This window comes from Syngnathus floridae, chromosome 7 (assembly GCF_059516105.1).
Source record: "Syngnathus floridae isolate MCC-2025c chromosome 7, RoL_Sflo_1.0, whole genome shotgun sequence".
Taxonomy (NCBI): Eukaryota; Metazoa; Chordata; class Actinopteri; order Syngnathiformes; family Syngnathidae; genus Syngnathus; species Syngnathus floridae.
In genome coordinates this window covers 12,551,437-12,567,771 of record NC_142419.1, presented here as the reverse complement: position 1 = coordinate 12,567,771, position 16,335 = coordinate 12,551,437, and the positions used below count along the sequence as shown (strand labels likewise).

The 16,335-nt window shown below is 38.6% G+C and overlaps 2 protein-coding genes across 3 annotated transcripts in view; one reads left to right on the top strand and one right to left on the bottom strand.

The window, feature by feature from the left end:
* The window catches only part of LOC148395310 (rap1 GTPase-activating protein 2-like), a 35,134-nt gene extending 27,191 nt beyond the window's left edge, over window positions 1-7,943 (bottom strand). The window contains exons 1-2 of the mRNA XM_088381052.1: window positions 7,710-7,943; window positions 6,686-6,721 (exon numbers count right to left, since the gene is read on the bottom strand). Of these exons, the coding sequence (XP_088237178.1) occupies window positions 6,686-6,721; window positions 7,710-7,750 (77 nt within the window). The 5' untranslated portion in view covers window positions 7,751-7,943. The remainder of the gene's footprint in view (window positions 1-6,685; window positions 6,722-7,709) is intronic.
* A 5,492-nt stretch (window positions 7,944-13,435) lies between these two features.
* On the top strand, window positions 13,436-16,182 carry LOC148395309 (uncharacterized). Of its 2 annotated transcripts, none has more exons than XM_088380193.1 (8): window positions 13,436-13,558; window positions 14,017-14,274; window positions 14,339-14,400; window positions 14,791-14,865; window positions 15,035-15,179; window positions 15,463-15,570; window positions 15,643-15,694; window positions 15,769-16,182. In XM_088380193.1, exons 1-8 carry the CDS (start codon window positions 13,508-13,510, stop codon window positions 15,987-15,989), a joined length of 972 nt encoding a protein of 323 aa, XP_088236319.1. In that variant the 5' UTR covers window positions 13,436-13,507; the 3' UTR covers window positions 15,990-16,182. The 2 variants fall into 2 exon arrangements, with proteins under 2 accessions (XP_088236319.1, XP_088236318.1); XM_088380192.1 differs by having other exon boundaries at window positions 15,766-16,182.
* Window positions 16,183-16,335: the final 153 nt, after the last annotated feature.

Here is a 16,335-nt window from a genome sequence, read left to right as displayed (position 1 = left end):
TGAGTAAAGATTGAGTGCTCCCCTCTTCGATCCCACAGTAAGAAATGAGATTTGGTCAACATGTTGGCTATTCCTGTAGTGTGAACATGGCCTCTTGTCTCTTTGGTCACATCTGTCAGCTGTGGACCCTCTTTTCTCTGCTCGAGCCCACTCAAAGTCTCGTTTCATTCTCTTTCTCATTTCCTCCAGTCTGTACAGCCATCCTCTATTCTCAGTGATGCTAAAAAGACTGTAATTTGCAGCAAGGTTACATCAAGTGTGCTCCCAACAGCCATCACACAGCACAGAAAGAACCTTTTATTTGGTTTCCAGTGGCAACACATTGAGGCCTTAACAAGTTCAGATGAAGAAGGCTGGAAATTGAAAATAAAATTGTGCGACACACACACATGCATACACGCACATAAACTTTGAGGTGATCGGTTGGAATGAAAAGTGTAAACAGAAGTCGGAAGAAGAGAAGTCACGTAACACTACAAAATAGAACCAAATTTGAATTGTGCAATCATTATGTTTACGATACAGTTTACTATCGGAAGTAAGTAAGGAAGGTGTGTAAAGTTTTGTCACCTCCTTTATTCCTTTCTTTTTGCAACTTTGTCACACTAAAACATTTCCCATCATCACACAAATTTAGATATTTGTCAGAAAAATGAATTCAAATTATCAAACAAATAAAATCAAAAATAAATAAGCCACAGAAAATTTGTGCTTTAGCAAAGTGGACATTATTTTCATCAGATCAAATTGCTCTGAATATTTCTTTCCCCTTAATAAATCAAATTATCATTTAAAAAACTGTATTTTATTGAAACATTAAGATGAGGAAACTGGGAAAAAAATGAGAGTTTAGAAGGGGTAAATATTTTTTCACGAAACTGTCATTTTAGAGACGTCATAAAATGACGAGTCTCAATAAAATATATTTTTAAAAACATCAATAAATAATCTCTTTTACTGAATCAAATCAGATTGAGCAATCGTAGTGTATAGAAAACAGAATCAATCATTGTTGGTGCACCTTTAAAAACGGCCTCACTAAAATTGTTTGATTTTATCTCATATGCTTCCTGTGTGTGATTAAAGCTATGCATCTGAGCATGCATGTGTATTAAAGCATATTATTCAGCTGCAGCCATGTGCTTACTCTTTGCCCCCTCTCCAAAGACCACCTCTCAGCGATACCGCCTCATCGGTGAGTGCCTTCTCTACGAGCCCTTAACAGTGAGCCTTCTGACCAGATGGTCCGCTTATCAGCTCCTCTGTCTGAGTGCGAGCAGCATCAGGCACAAAGCAAGGAGTAAATATTTGTCAAACACTGAGAGGCAGATGGTTTTTCTTGTGACTTGAGAGGAACATGAATCAGTGCATGTATGTGCACGCACAGTATCATAGTTGTTGCGATTGTACAGTTTAGAATTAGAGAGAAATACACTTAGTTGATGGTGAAAAATTCACTTCCCTTCAGGGATTACAATCTCCTATGATAGACACATCCATCAATCTTTTACTGCTCATCCTGCTCAAGGTTACGGGGGGAGCAGGGCTCCAAAAATGTCACACCTGTAATTATCAACCCTCTAGCTGCAGCACTAAATTTGAATGTTCTCATCTAATGATCTAAATCACCTCATTAAGAAAATCACAATGAATCTCAATATTAAAGGTTCGAGTGCATCCCTAAGAAGAGTTAAGAACAACTTCTTGATGAATCACAATGACTAAAAGAACTGAAAGGAACATCATGTCCACTTCAATTTGGGTACACCCAGATTTTTAACTTCACTGCTTTTAAGTGAGTACTGTACGTGATGTATTCAAGATGATCAACAAGGACATCACACACAAATATATCTCTCCTGATGAAAGATTTACAATGTCTTGTTGTAGTACCAAGAATGACTTGTAGGGGGCAGCCGTGCTACAGGAAAGCTTGGTTTCCAAATTAAACTACAGGTTATAGTAGTACAGGCTTGGGCTGTGATTTCACCTGTTAACTACTGTACATGGTTTTTCTTCATCATTTGATGGTGAATGACTTTGGAGACACGTTATAGAATCTTTTGGGTCTGTAAATTGACAGAGCACTCAAATTGAGCCTTGTTGAATGCTATGAATTTAATCCAAACCTAAAATTGGCATACATGCACAAAAACACACATGCACGCCTTATTTGTTTTAAATCCATCAATAAGAGGAAATTTATAGGGATCCCAATAGTGCAAACGTTGAATTTGCAGATTGGAGTCCCTACTGGTTGTGTTTTAAAAGAGGCTGCAACTGACCCATCACCATGGAAATGAATCATACGAGAAGACTATCAGTTCTTGCTGCCATGGCAACAGACTTAACTCCCTATAGTACCATTCAATGAAGCTGTTTTAAGTAAATACAACACTTTACTGTGCATTTATTATCCAAGTAAATACAATAATATTTTTAAATCTAAAGTACTGTATGTACATCTTGATGTAATGTTTGTGCTCTAGTTTTTGTGCAGTAAAAGCAAAGCAGGTTCAAAAATAAATTAAACATCAGCCTCTAAAGCAAAAAAGAAAAAGTCTATTTAAATGGGTTTAGTAGTTTACAGTTAAAATTAGTCAATTTTTGTTTGTGGAGTCCAACTACCCATGTTAACCTCAACAGGTGGGAAGAAAAATACTAGTGAACACTGCCCTCTAGCGGTGCAAAATCATTTCCTCAGCAAATTGTATATCAATGCACTGAGGGCCTCAAGAGGCGCAACACTGGAATAGCCTTTCAATTAAAACATGACCTTGCCTGTGTGACTTGCGTATCAAATATGCAATTAGAACCAAAAAAAAAAAAACAGGCAATCAAATGACTACCTAAATGTTCTCTATTATGCTTTCTGTTTCTGAGAAAAGGAGGTGCGAAAAGAGAGGAAGTGCAACATCCTCCCTTTGGACGTTTGAGGATGGGTGGAGCTTTACCACTTCCCATACACTTCAAGAATTATCTTTACAACTTGAAACCACAATATTTCAATCTCACATGTACTCAAGTGTATTAAGTAGAAATTTAACACACATGCATAAGTCTGGCTGTTAAAAACTATTTTATTTGACCTCTATCCTTGTTCTCGAGTCGTCTTCCTCTTTTCATGTTGTCTTCATTTGGCTGGTCAAACAGTCGCACTGTGTACACAGTCTTCACAAAAGCTCTAAATAAACTAAAAGTAATCATCCAAAAGGTCATTAAGACAACACACAGCCCCAGTGGAAGAAAGCGTTGCTTGCTGTGGGCTTTATTAAATCATCTCGAGCAAACATGACAGCAGTTGATATTACGTCCTGTGTTTGTTCAATAGCCATAAGTCGGCATTATTCCATGCAATACAGAAGGTGGGCCAGGACAGAGTAAATGCCATGCTCCAGAAATAGCAACAGCACATTTGCTCTTTTCCATGATGCGGCCAGGAAGGTAACATTTACACCCGCCTTCTCCCCGAAAAAACTAGGCTAGAGGACGATAACCTGAGGTTAGAGCTTCTCAAAGGAGAAACATCTTCCTCCAGTCAAGTCACAGAAGTGGGTCAGGAGTTTGGTATAAATTGTCCTGGAGTAAGATCATTTGTAAGGCAAATTATTGGTCAAAAACACTGATCGAGGTTAAGCACAATGAAAATCATACTAGATTATCAATTTAGTAAATTATCATTCTTACGAGAAAGCGTATTGTACACAAATTCAAAGGAAGTGGAAAAATTATGAATGTCTGTCCATGATGCAAAGTGATGGATTAAAATAAGGCTTATTAAAATTCACATTGGAGCAAAGGTCATCTTGCTGTATCCTTATTCTTGAAAAGCAGAAACGAAAAAGCTACACATGCGCATAAATTTCAATCAGTATGCTCCAGTGTGAGTTTCAGTTGAGGCGGGCCTGAGCAGTGTGTAAATAACTTGTGGCAAGTGTTAGCTAATTAGCAGCACATGCATAATGACGAAAGTGCAAGGCGACATTTGCTACGTGAGGAGAAAACAATCTGTGGCTCAGCCTTCTGGTCTGTTTGGTAAAATTAAAAGATAAATACAAACAAGAAAAACAAAGTCTACACACAACATGGGGATGTAAAATAATATGAAGTGGGGGGGCCTCAAAATAAATCCTTGCACACTGCATGCGTGTGATCTGTAATATGTGAAATATTCATGATGATACTTCCGTGAGGGGAATAATTAGTTTCACAAAGAACTAATTGCCTCAATTACAAACATCATCTTACCGATGATATACTGTAACTGTAGTCGCTTCTGCGCCATCTTAATTCCACCGTGCATGCTAAAGTGAACGGATGACTAAATACAAAATGCAAATTAAACGATAACGTGCAGCGTCCACACATTTTCTCTGGAAGATCACAATTTGAGACATCTCGAGTAGTGCTCATCTATGGATGCATTATGAAGATTTATGATCAGATAATCCATCTTTGTGTCCATTCCACATGATTAGTTGCAGTGGCAAGCTGCTCTGCAGCAATGTCTTGTGTGCATGTTTTTGACTGATAAGGTCCTAAACGTAAAGAGAAGTTGATTATAGGCCATCATAATATTGATCGCATAGCAAAACTCCTTAGGGGTCATTACTTGGGCAATTGTTGGCTTGACACTATCCGCCTTTTGTAAAAAGTCAATAAACAAAATAAACACTCATTCTTTTAAATGTAAAAAAAAACAGGTTAACAGGTGCAGCATGCTAAAATTCATTTGGACTCTTTTACCTAAGACCCGGACATTAGTTTTAATATTTAAAACTAGATCACACTTTGTAAACAGTGAGCACCGGTTTCCAAACGAACCAATACAAAGTCATCAGAAGGTCTCCAAAATATTTCTTCCTCTACGTAGAAAAAGAAAATCAACCAGCAGTTACTCACCATAGCTTGCGTGGCATGGTCACACAATATTCGAATGGCGATCTACTAAAACCTGCCCCTGTTTCATCCCCTCTCTCCCTTAATCCCTATTTGCAATATTCATCAGCACAACCCCAAGACAAAAGCCACAAAGAGATGTTTGCTAATGCAGGCACTTGGTAGCCTACATGCACACAAGACTGATTATACAGCTATTAATGAGACCCGGAGGTAGAGGGATGTTCTCTTTGTAGTAGACCAACCGGGATTAGGAAGAGTTGGAGCAAGGGGAGGGATGGAATCGAAAGCACACGGTGATCTCTTTAACACCTGCTATGTAGTTCCTTATCCATCTACCTGTCTCACCTCGACCATATAAACGTGCATGTCACAAAACCACATTTATATTCTTGTCTGAGTGCTCGCCTCTCATTTTTTTACGCTCTCTCTGCTCCATAGAGCCCTTTTCCCCTAATCAAACAGCGAGATCAAAAGGGCACACACACACACTCTCACACACACTTCAAGCAAGAGTCACGACTCACTCATTCATATTCAGTGCCACTCCACAGCCAGCAGTCCAACAACACCTGGCCAGGGAGTGAAAGAGGCAGGTGTGATATGGATCCATAATATTATATTTATGGAAAATAAATGGTCACGCACCAGTCTCGGTAAATCTGGTGTGGCAGAATTAGCGGAAATAAATAGATTCTTTTGCTGCGGTTATTTTACATGCACAAGTGAGTCAAGTGGATCAGTCTTTGAGGCGTGGAATTATGACATAAATAGAAAGTTGATGACACACGGAGGTTAGCAATGAGGCTGAGTCAGAGAGCAATACTGTCAGAGTCTGTCTATGTGGGAACACACATGGGATAATAGATAGTTAGCATGCACAGATGGATAAACACAAGCAAGCATCACCTCTCATGGCGACGGCAAACAATTATCGGGCTTTTCGGATGAATTTCACAAACAACAAGCTGGTGCTTCTCACACATGACACCCACAGAGAATGTTTAATGAAGCATGCAAATGACAAATCAAATGCCACAGTTGCATGCTGAAGCAGATGTTATCCTCAGCTATTTATGGTGACATAATGAAATGTAATATGATATTCAAGTGGGGTTGGAAAAAAATCTTTTTACATACTCCTAAAATTCTTCAAAAAATGCTGATAAAGTTTATGTTTTTTTTTCTGGACGGCAGGTGGCAATGTGGAAAAAAAATATCCTGGAAAAATTGGATAATACTCCAAAGTCTATCTGGCCTGGCATCAGGTGGGCAAGCATATTTCAAAAAGGGGTGGGCAGTGCCCCCACGGACGACCCCCCCCCCCCCCCCCCGCTCCACCAGTGTATCAAACTATATGATAAATCACAGTTCTTGTGATTATAGCAATGGATTGACCATGTCCCTGTTGTTAAATCAGCTTTTTAGTTATCCCAAAGATTTATGCTTCCTGCCGATAAGCTCCAAACCACAAACGGAATAATTTGTTCAAAAGACATCAAGAATCTTCCCTAAAGCCAAAGTTCTCATGAGACCTGATCACAAGTGGATGTTGTTTCTCTGATGTACTCCACAAAGCTGCTATGATTTCCTAAAATGAACCTCAGTCGGAAGAGATTTTACATTATTGATTCCTTGTCTGATCTCACACAGCCAAAAGCAAATTCACTATTGAAGCAAAATGTTATTTTCCAGCGTTGGAAAATACAAACACTCAATTTTGCTTCATTTGAGATAATCACAAATTTCATGACAATTACAAGGTAACAGAGATTTATTTACTCACCGGGATTTCAATGCTGACAAGGTGGGCTTGTCAATCCTGTAGAGAAATATGAGAGACAAAAAATTAATGATCATAATTATGTCAGAATTCCCTTGAAAGTAGTTCTGTGGGCACATGGAGACATGAACGACCGAGAGCATGAATATTAACGAGTTAAGAAGGGAGCTTTATAATTTCATTTCATTCCCTCGGGTGATCTAACAACGCCATTAAATGTCCCATTTCCATTTTACTGGCATCTGATCCGTACATTCCGTTCTGCTATATTTATTACACTGGAAACTAGCGCAAGTTATCAAACTATCAAAAATATATATTTATTTTTTTCTTAGAAGCATTTGTGATTCTTTAATCCCATTTCATTTGGATGTATATAATTGTGAGAAACTATTTGTAATCTATTTTATGCAGGGACTGGTTTATTTATGTCCAGTTGGTTTTAAATGTGTTTTTCATTAGCCAATATTGAGCAATAATGAGTATCGTGAAATAACACAATATCCAAATTTAATTATGTAACATCACTAAATGACTTAAAAATGAATATAAATTGAATGGTTGTCTGTGTGTTTGTGGTTTGACAAACTCATTTCATCTTCGGTGTCATGTTGTGCTGCCTCGGCCCTTCTGGGCAGTTAAAGTGCTCCAATGTGATGCTTTCAGCGTACCAATATGACAGCCAACGAGGATGTTGCCCACTCCAATGTGTCAGCACTTTCAACACTAATAGGGCTAAATGGGGAGCTTGTTCTGCACTGCATCAAGGGAATCATCTAACCAGTAAAACAGGAAAACTAATAAGTCAAATCTAATGTGTGTTTGTGTGCCATGTCACATGAGGCAAAATATACACCAGCAGCAGATTACAAAAGCTCCCACAATGGAGACAGCGCCGACTGTAATAGCTCAAGACCTCCACCCTCCCATCCTTCCAGCGAAACTTCAGCGACATCACTTCAAATTTAAAACTCAATGGACATAAAATTTGTGAACACATTAATTCAAAAGATAAAAAATACAATACCATCCAAAACCACCAAATGACAGGCTTCTCCTTCTGAGCATTTTTGTCCCACTATTGTCCTCACATGGAATGGTTGCTCTGTATCCGCTGGGAAATGTGTGTCCTGTTGTCAGTCAGTGTCACTCTCTGTGTCTCTCTACTTCTCTTAGGCTCCTTTATTTGGGCTACTCTCTCGACCGTTCAGTCAGTTTCCTGAAACACTGCTTGCTTTGTCACAGGCAGTTAAACACAAAGCCTGAAAACTACAGATGCATTGAATATACATGGTGATTAGAAGGGGAGGGTCAAAGGTGGGGAGGGGCCAGAAGAACCCATCTGAGTGTGAAAGTTTATTTCCCACACACTCCTGCAGGTGCTTTTCGAACTCTTGAATTATGTTTAGCACCCAAAACATCTGCAAGGAACCAGTGTTACATCCCACTTGCATTAATAAACTCAATGCATCAAATATAATAACAAGTTACATTAAAATATTAAAGAATATACAACTCAAGTGTTTAATATAAGATCAGCAGGACACAAATCAAACAAGTACAAAAAGGGAACGAGGTAGTCAATGCTGTGGTGTGAAAAAAGGGAGTGTCCTTCCTGATGCCCTTCCTCTTCATGATTTCACACGCCTAATGAAACAGCTCAAGTGGTACAGCCCGATTTGAGCAGCTTTTTAAATTCGTGTGGTGTGCAACAAAGTGTAGTGTCTGTGGAATTTTCCCTTTAGGGACACCAATGAGTCAGTCAATACATATAAATAAATAAATAAATAAATAAATAAATAAATAAATAAATAAATAGAAAAAAGTACATGAATGAAATAGAAAATAAAAAAAATAAAAACAAAATAAATATAAAAATAATTGCCTCTGGTGATGCAAGTAAGCGCCTGAATCTTGCACTGTTGCTGGACAAATTAATCCCTGGACTGACGGGTTATGTTGAGTGTATAACTTATTCATCACAATAAAAACAATGTCATCAGCAGATGAGCTCTTTATCCTTTTCCTATTTTTTTTGATGATTTCTATTTTCCATCTGTTCAAATATGCCCTGCAGTACCATGCTGCCTCCCACAGGTCAGTCTTGCCACTACGCCAGAAAGCTGGTTTGCACAAGAAGACTCAAAATGCCTAATATTGTTTCGTGTATGCAGTGCTGGTAACACACTATAAAAGCGGTATGATAAATCCAGCAACGCTCACGTCACTGTCCAACATTTACAGAGCACTATCCCCTTGTCCTCAATATATTCCATAAATGTCAGTTTAGTTCATGCATCATTCGAAATCCTGTCATCATGTTTAATATGATCCATTTATCGTTTAGGAGAGCAGATTTTCATTCCTTTTGCATTTTATCAAATGATAGCCTACTTTTCATGGTTCTCCTCGTTGATGGATTTTAGTCAAAGTGACAGCATGCCCGCTCGCCCACGCATGCACGCATACATTCGCGTACAAAATCATTGACTGCAGTGCATAGTATAGTGTCGAACCTTTACTACATGCACTGATGCACATAGAGCAAGCACACACACAAGCTGACATGATCGTTGGAATCAAGTGCAGAGCGTGGCAGATTTGCTGACGACACCTGGCAGCTCAGTACCGATGATCTTGAAGTAAGCTCTTGAGTGTTGTGCTGCTGCTGCTGCGACCCTCAACTGTTTTTCCATAGAAATCCTTTTACAGAATAATCATCTAACCTTCTACAAATGTGCTATATAATGACAAAAAGGCATCCATTTATTTTGCTCAGGTTCTCACTCACTCATTTCTGCCACTTGTGTTTGTAGTCCTGTCTTTAAGTTCCTATCCAAATGTCATAATCTTGGACAAGGTAGACATAGATAGACCTTTAGATCAGCTCTTTTCAGCATGACCACTTCACTTCAAATCCTGCACCAATCTGTTGATTCCAGACTTCATTGTTTCCTAAGTTGTTAACGCAAGAGAAATGAAATCCGCAAATTTTTGTGACAGCCACCACCAAAGCAGCAGAAGTGGATTCATCAGTTGCACCAAAAGCTCTTCTCCTCCAGCATGATTCTCCTTTTTTTAAACTCTGGTGTTAACCATCGAGATCGAGAGTTGCTACAAGTCCAGTCATTCAACTCAGCAGACTGACAACCAGTCCAGTGCGATATGTCACCTGGGATGACTTCACCTTCCCATTACCCACAACATGATAATACCATAAGAAATGAATGAATGGATTTCTGCCTCTTGGGGAATTATACACACTCAATAGTTTCCTAATGCTTTTTTCACCCTAGGGCTTTTTTTAATCCCGCCTTTGTTGTCCAGCAACCCTCTCCCTGCCCACGTATCTGTTTTGTCTTCTTTCTTAATTACAGTATTTATATGAGAATCAAGCTGCCTCTGTAATGCTGGGCTAGAAAATACCTGTCAATACTGATGTTATGCAATATATATTAAGTCATATTTGATTTTTATTGCAAAATCCAGTGGATTATTTTCTGCTCAAGGAATGTTTGCTATCTCAGACACAGACTCCGAGCTGCACATTTCGCTGCATCCCTTTGTATACCGCATACAGTAGGGTATGCCCCCCCCCCCCCCCCCCCCACAGGCTTGATTTTGACTCACTCGTCATATACTGTAAATATGCAGACGCAAGCTTGAAGAAATAAAATGTCCACACATGCTTGACAATTCATGCTTGAACTGGGATTCACCCATTAACTGACGTGCAAGAGTGACCGTGTGCTAGCCAATAAATAATGTCAATCTAATCTTCAGCCTGAAAATACTATAGGCAATACATTTTCCGTTCTCTCCATCTATGTTTGCTTCACTGCAACTTCACCAAACGATATTTGCAGTTGATTGAATGAAAATCGGGACGTACTCTTCTTCACCACCCACGTACATATGCAGAAACATAACTTCATGTTGCCACTCACGAGTCTCACACACACACGCCTGCACACACACATGCACACACGTGCCATATGGTCTCATCAAGAACGTGGCAACCATGACCAGACATTGCAGCAGTACACAGAAGACAATTTGCATGCCATCACGCTTCCATTCACACTTGTGCATGTACTGTACACACATATACACGCACCAACACCAGAAATAAATCCACGCATTTTTTTTTTAGAGTTCAAGGATATTGAGTACTCTCAAGTCAAGAAATCCTTAAAATAGCTCTCCACTTCACTTGCTTTGTGCAAATGCTGAGGAGTCGTTCAAAGCCAGCAACTCATGCTGCCTCTTGTCTCCATCTGGAGAGTTCTCACACTCATCATACAAAAACCCCCCAAAAAAAACGCCTGCTTCTCCCATCAGTGTCAGCAGCCACTGCCTTACCTCGCCTCCCCTGAAGTTCCCTTGCAAGCCGGGGTGAACATCTTGCAGTCAACGCAGCATTAACAGTGGAGCGGCTGACAGAGGAGGAGAGATTGAGGCAATACGGGAGAGAAAGGGAGCAAGCCAGTGTGGGGGGAGGTAATTCACATGGGGGGAGGGTACAGCCGTAGAGCGCTGGCTAGGACAGAATTATGAGATGTGGGAGTGTGGGTGCATGTGTAAGCATGAGAGATGCTGTTACCATGGAGAGGGATACGCCTAAACTACTTTGAAGCTTTTTTTGAATTGAGGGCGGACAAAAAAAGAAAGAAGACAAAGTCAGAATGGAAAAGGACAATAAAGATTGAAGCTCTGTGCAACACAATATATAAATCGAATATACAGCATTTAATTGGGGATTATTTGTTTTTATTATTTATTTTTACTATTTATTTATTGATTGATTGATTTTTATTATTTAGTTTTTATTTATTTTCAATTTATGGTCTTGTTATTAGGTTGAACTATTTCAGCCTTGCAGGAGTACAATTTAGGATTCAGGGCTGTTGAACTTTTCCTTCATTGGGATTCTTCGTAGAAAAGAGATAAACAGGCAAAATAAAATCGCACCCTTTGGTTTAAACTGTTTGTTATCGATCTTGTTTCCTGCCCACGGCTCTGACGACACACACAAAACCATCTCACTGAGACAGAGGGCGGAAAGGAGAGACATGATTTAATTAGATCTATCCTCCCTGTGGATGAACCATGGTAAACAGCACAAAGCCAACAGGTTATGTAAAGCTAGTGGTAACGTCGACCAAAAAATAGAACATGCACACACACACAAAAAAAATAGGTTTTAAGTACTAGTGAGGATTTTGTTATTTCATCTGCAAGCATTTTAATGTCTGTTTGTCAGGTCGAATTTGTTATGCTGGCTGAGGTTGCCTTGGAAACCTGTTTATCTCTTTTTCAGGGTTTTGCAGAGGTTTGAATTAGCTATAATTGGACCCCGTAACTAATAAATCACGCCACTGCTAAAAATAGGACTCTGTTTACATTTCAGTACATTAGTCATGAGTGGCAAATTTAATCCAAAGGCAAAATTTGTTAGAAATTTATAATTAAGTGCAAATTTATTTTGCTATAAGAGGACAATACACAGTATTAATCTATGATTGTCTGGTGACCTGTTCAGGGTGTATCCCGCCTCTTGTCCAAAGTTGGCAGAGAAAGCATCAGTCTCACCCATGACCCTAAGTGACCTACTTATGAACCTCAGCTTCAGATGTATACTGATGCAATGTTATCGAATTAATACTCAGACAGAACACAGTTCCTTTAAATGTCTGATTACTATTATTTAACAGGGGGAAGGAAGGACCCCATGGTGAAATGAATTAAATATTTTCAGATTCAAATGGAAATGATGTGAATCTGTTATGTATGTACTCATTATATCATTATTATGTACTCATGATCCACTCGCTATTTGAAGCAATGGAAGGGTAGAGGAAGCGGTTGCAGAGAAACACTGTCACCTTGTGGACTTAATTCCAAACTGAAGTAAAAGTCGTGTGTATTTGCTAAATTTTAATGTGTATATAATACACAATATACAGTATTTCTTTTGCAAGTGAGAGTCTCGACCAGGGGTGTCAAACTCATTTTTGTCGCGGGGCACGTTGTGGTTGTGGTTTCCCTTAATGACTTATAAAGAAATGGATGGCCCCTGATATTAAACACAGACATACACACAAGAGATTCCAGTAAAAAAAAAAGTTCAACAAATTTCTAATTTGATGGTGGGATTGCAAAAAAAAAAAAATCCTTGCAACATCTCACTGTTATTAAAAGGAAGACAATTTACAGTTTTGATATTTTAAACATTGAGTCGTCACATATGATTTGCCTTTGCGGGCCACATAAAGTGATAGGACGGGCCGGATCTGGTCCCTGGGCCTTAGGTCTGACACCTATGGTCTACTGAACCATCCTATGCTTACAATGCAATATATGACAAAAAATGTTAACTTACCATAATGGGTTAGGTTTGGATTGTTATTCATTGCCGTGTCTTCATCTCTGCAGAGCTTGTGAGATGCATTTCAAATTATTGTCGTACATATAAAGGTGAATTTCTTGTGGCATTATTGAAGAATTTGCATTTATACAAGACTCTTCAACATTCTGGAGACTAAAGCTTATTTTAGCTAAGACCAGGTGAGACGTTTGGTTTTTAAGCACGGCATCATGTAATGTGAAGTGATGAATCAAATTTATGTCATCATGTAAAGTGAATTCATGTTGTGTACATCATCATATAAAGTGATGTGCCAAAGCACCCCCAAACACACATGAAAGGTCAACAATGCTTTGAATTCTTTGACCACAAAGCTGTGTCAGCATTTGTTGCATTTAGGGCGTGAGTGTGATGAATATAGACGTCAAGTATCCCCGACTTGAGATGCTACTAATCATATGTATACACACAGACAAGAAAAACAACCTCAACCTTCAGTGAACATAATCGTAAGATATAAAAGCAATCATGGGGAATTATGTACTTGTGGGCTTGTATATATTGTTTTGTTAGAGAGGAGGGGGCTTCTTTTTTTTTGTTTTATTTTGAATGTTTTAATTGCAGATCATTTTAATTGCAGAGCATTTTGAGTTGCATTTTTGTGAATGAAAAGTTTGATTTAATTTGACATGGTGAAGAGATTACCAATCCAATTCTGGAGGGCAACTATCCTGCATAATTTAAATGTTTCCCTCCTCAAACATACAAAATGATCACCAGCAAATGGTTTGGATCATTTGAATTAGGAGTGTTGGAAAAGGGAAACATTTAAAAAAAAATGCAAGATAGGGGATCTTGAGGACCAGAGTTGGTGACCTCTATTATAATATGAGTCACTGATGGTGTTGTGGTTCACGCAAATAGTATTCAGGTGAATTTAACAAAATGTTTTTTTTTTGTGTTACAGAAAATGGAAATGTCAGGTTTCACATCCAAAGGTCTACCTCCAAATCCTGCTCAGCCTGCTGGGTCAAGGTACAGCACCAACCATCAGCAGGTTGCCAGCCAGAGCAGGGGGTTCAATGGGTTCATTCCTATACAAAACTGTTACATGCAAGCGAGTTCAATGATGGCGACGACCAGAATGCAATTTGTACCAATGAGTCATCAGAATGTGCAACCTCATCCTCAGAACACAGAGACACTTGCTCAAGTGTTTGATCAGGTAGGTTGAAACGCACTAATATATTTCGTCATGCACTGCCCGTTTTCTTTTTTTCCACTTCCAGACGAACTTTGTACCAGAGGTGATGCTACCCAATGGCATGAACATGCGTCCTGTTGGATTATTGTAAGTAATAACAGGTGACACTATCTGTAAATTAAAAATTCATAATTTTGCTATTTTAGCAATGGTTACGTTGTACAGGTTTTACTGAAGGCTTAAATTTCACGGTCCAACATGTAAAGTTGTTATTAGAGGAGAGAGAGGAACATAACACATAAACAATAAGTGATGAAAAAAAACTGGAAAAATACAAATGTAGGAAAAAATTAGTGGATCTGTTGTAACATGCTGCCGAGTAACAGGCAAATATTTGCACTCCGTGTAAAAAGCAATAAACATAAAATTAACATTAGGTATTTTTCCATATTTAATATACATGTTGTTTGTTAACCATATTCAAAAGTGAAATAGGTAATATCTAATAATAGTAATGTGTTTCTGTTGACGATTCAGGAATGGAGAGCTGTTGTATAAAGTTACAGCTCCAAACTATGCTGCTCCTCTCCCACCCACCATTCCGAGGATTAAGTAAGATTTTTTTTTTTTTTTAAATATGGAATATAATATGAATGTAATATGGAAGAAATATACAGTATATGTATGAATATAAAATGGAAGTATTAAAATATACAGTTTAATATACGGCTTCAAAGAAGCAATTATCAATTATTGTCATTTCTTTTTCCACCAAATTTAGGAAGATAAACAAAAAAACAGATCAGACTTATGTCAAGAAGCCCCCAAATGCATTTATGTTGTTCATGAAGGAACATCGACAAGCTGTTAGGCACCATTCTCACCTAAGAAACAGTGCAGATATAAACAAGATCCTCGGAAGAATGGTAAGTGCAACAGCTCACATGAAGTTCATCATTGGCAATAAAGTGCTGTGGATACAAAAATACAGAAAAAAAAACCTACTTTTGGACATTAATTCCAAAAAGATGTGTTTGACGTCAACATAAAACTACGTATCACCAAAAGAAAACCATAAACTGCAGTACAGTGTAGTGGTACATCAGAAATTCATTTGGAATAATCAGAGGCATTTTAAATCATGTAATTAGAAACTCATTCGCTACAAAATGGACATTTCTATGCTAATATTTTATTGTCTCTACATAGTGGCATTTGCTACCTCAGGAAGAGAAAGCCAAATATTACGAGCTGGCTGACAAAGTGAAGCGACTTCACTCCCAGCAGCATCCAGACTGGTCCTGGAGGCACAACTATGTAAGTGGGACTTATTGCTATTTCCTATAAATAAAATTGGTTAATATTTCCTGTTTTTTTTGGTTTTTTTAGGGCAAAAAGGAGGAGTGTGATCATATGGAGCCAGATGCCAACAGTGTGCAGGGTAAGAAATGTGTATGTTTAATTAATTATGTATGAAAAATAAGTGAATAAGTCATATTTTGGTATCTATAGCAGCCCTGGTGCCAGAAGTCGAGGAAGGAAGTGGACAAGCCGAGACAGATTTTGAGGACGACCCTGACTCCTTGTCGCTGAGTTCAACAGCAGTTGAACTTTCCTTGGAAGAGCACATTTCCCAAATATACCTTAAACAGCCACCCAGTTTGAATCAGATGATTAGCCACCCTCCGTCTCGATCGCCCAAGCATTCTTCGTCAAGGTTCCTTCCGGACTGTTGATTTTTTTGGATGGACTTTAATTGTGCACATTGTTCCTTTAGCAAACATTGGGAGGATTCCGATGCAATGGAAGACAACAGACTGACTGACTTGCAGCAAAATCTGGCCTCTGAACTTTCTCCGATAATTTTTTAAAATATATATATATGCACAGTTGAAAGTCTTCAATTGTTATACATGATTAAGAATCTTGCAGATGGAATGTGTTGTTTATTTTCGATCCTCTTTTAAATGCTGGAAGGGAAGACAGACTGTTCTGACATGTTGGCATTACATTAATGCACTTAAGTTCAGAAGTGTTTGGGCAATGACAGTGCTTCTAGACTTGAGCCTTTCAATGCCTGAA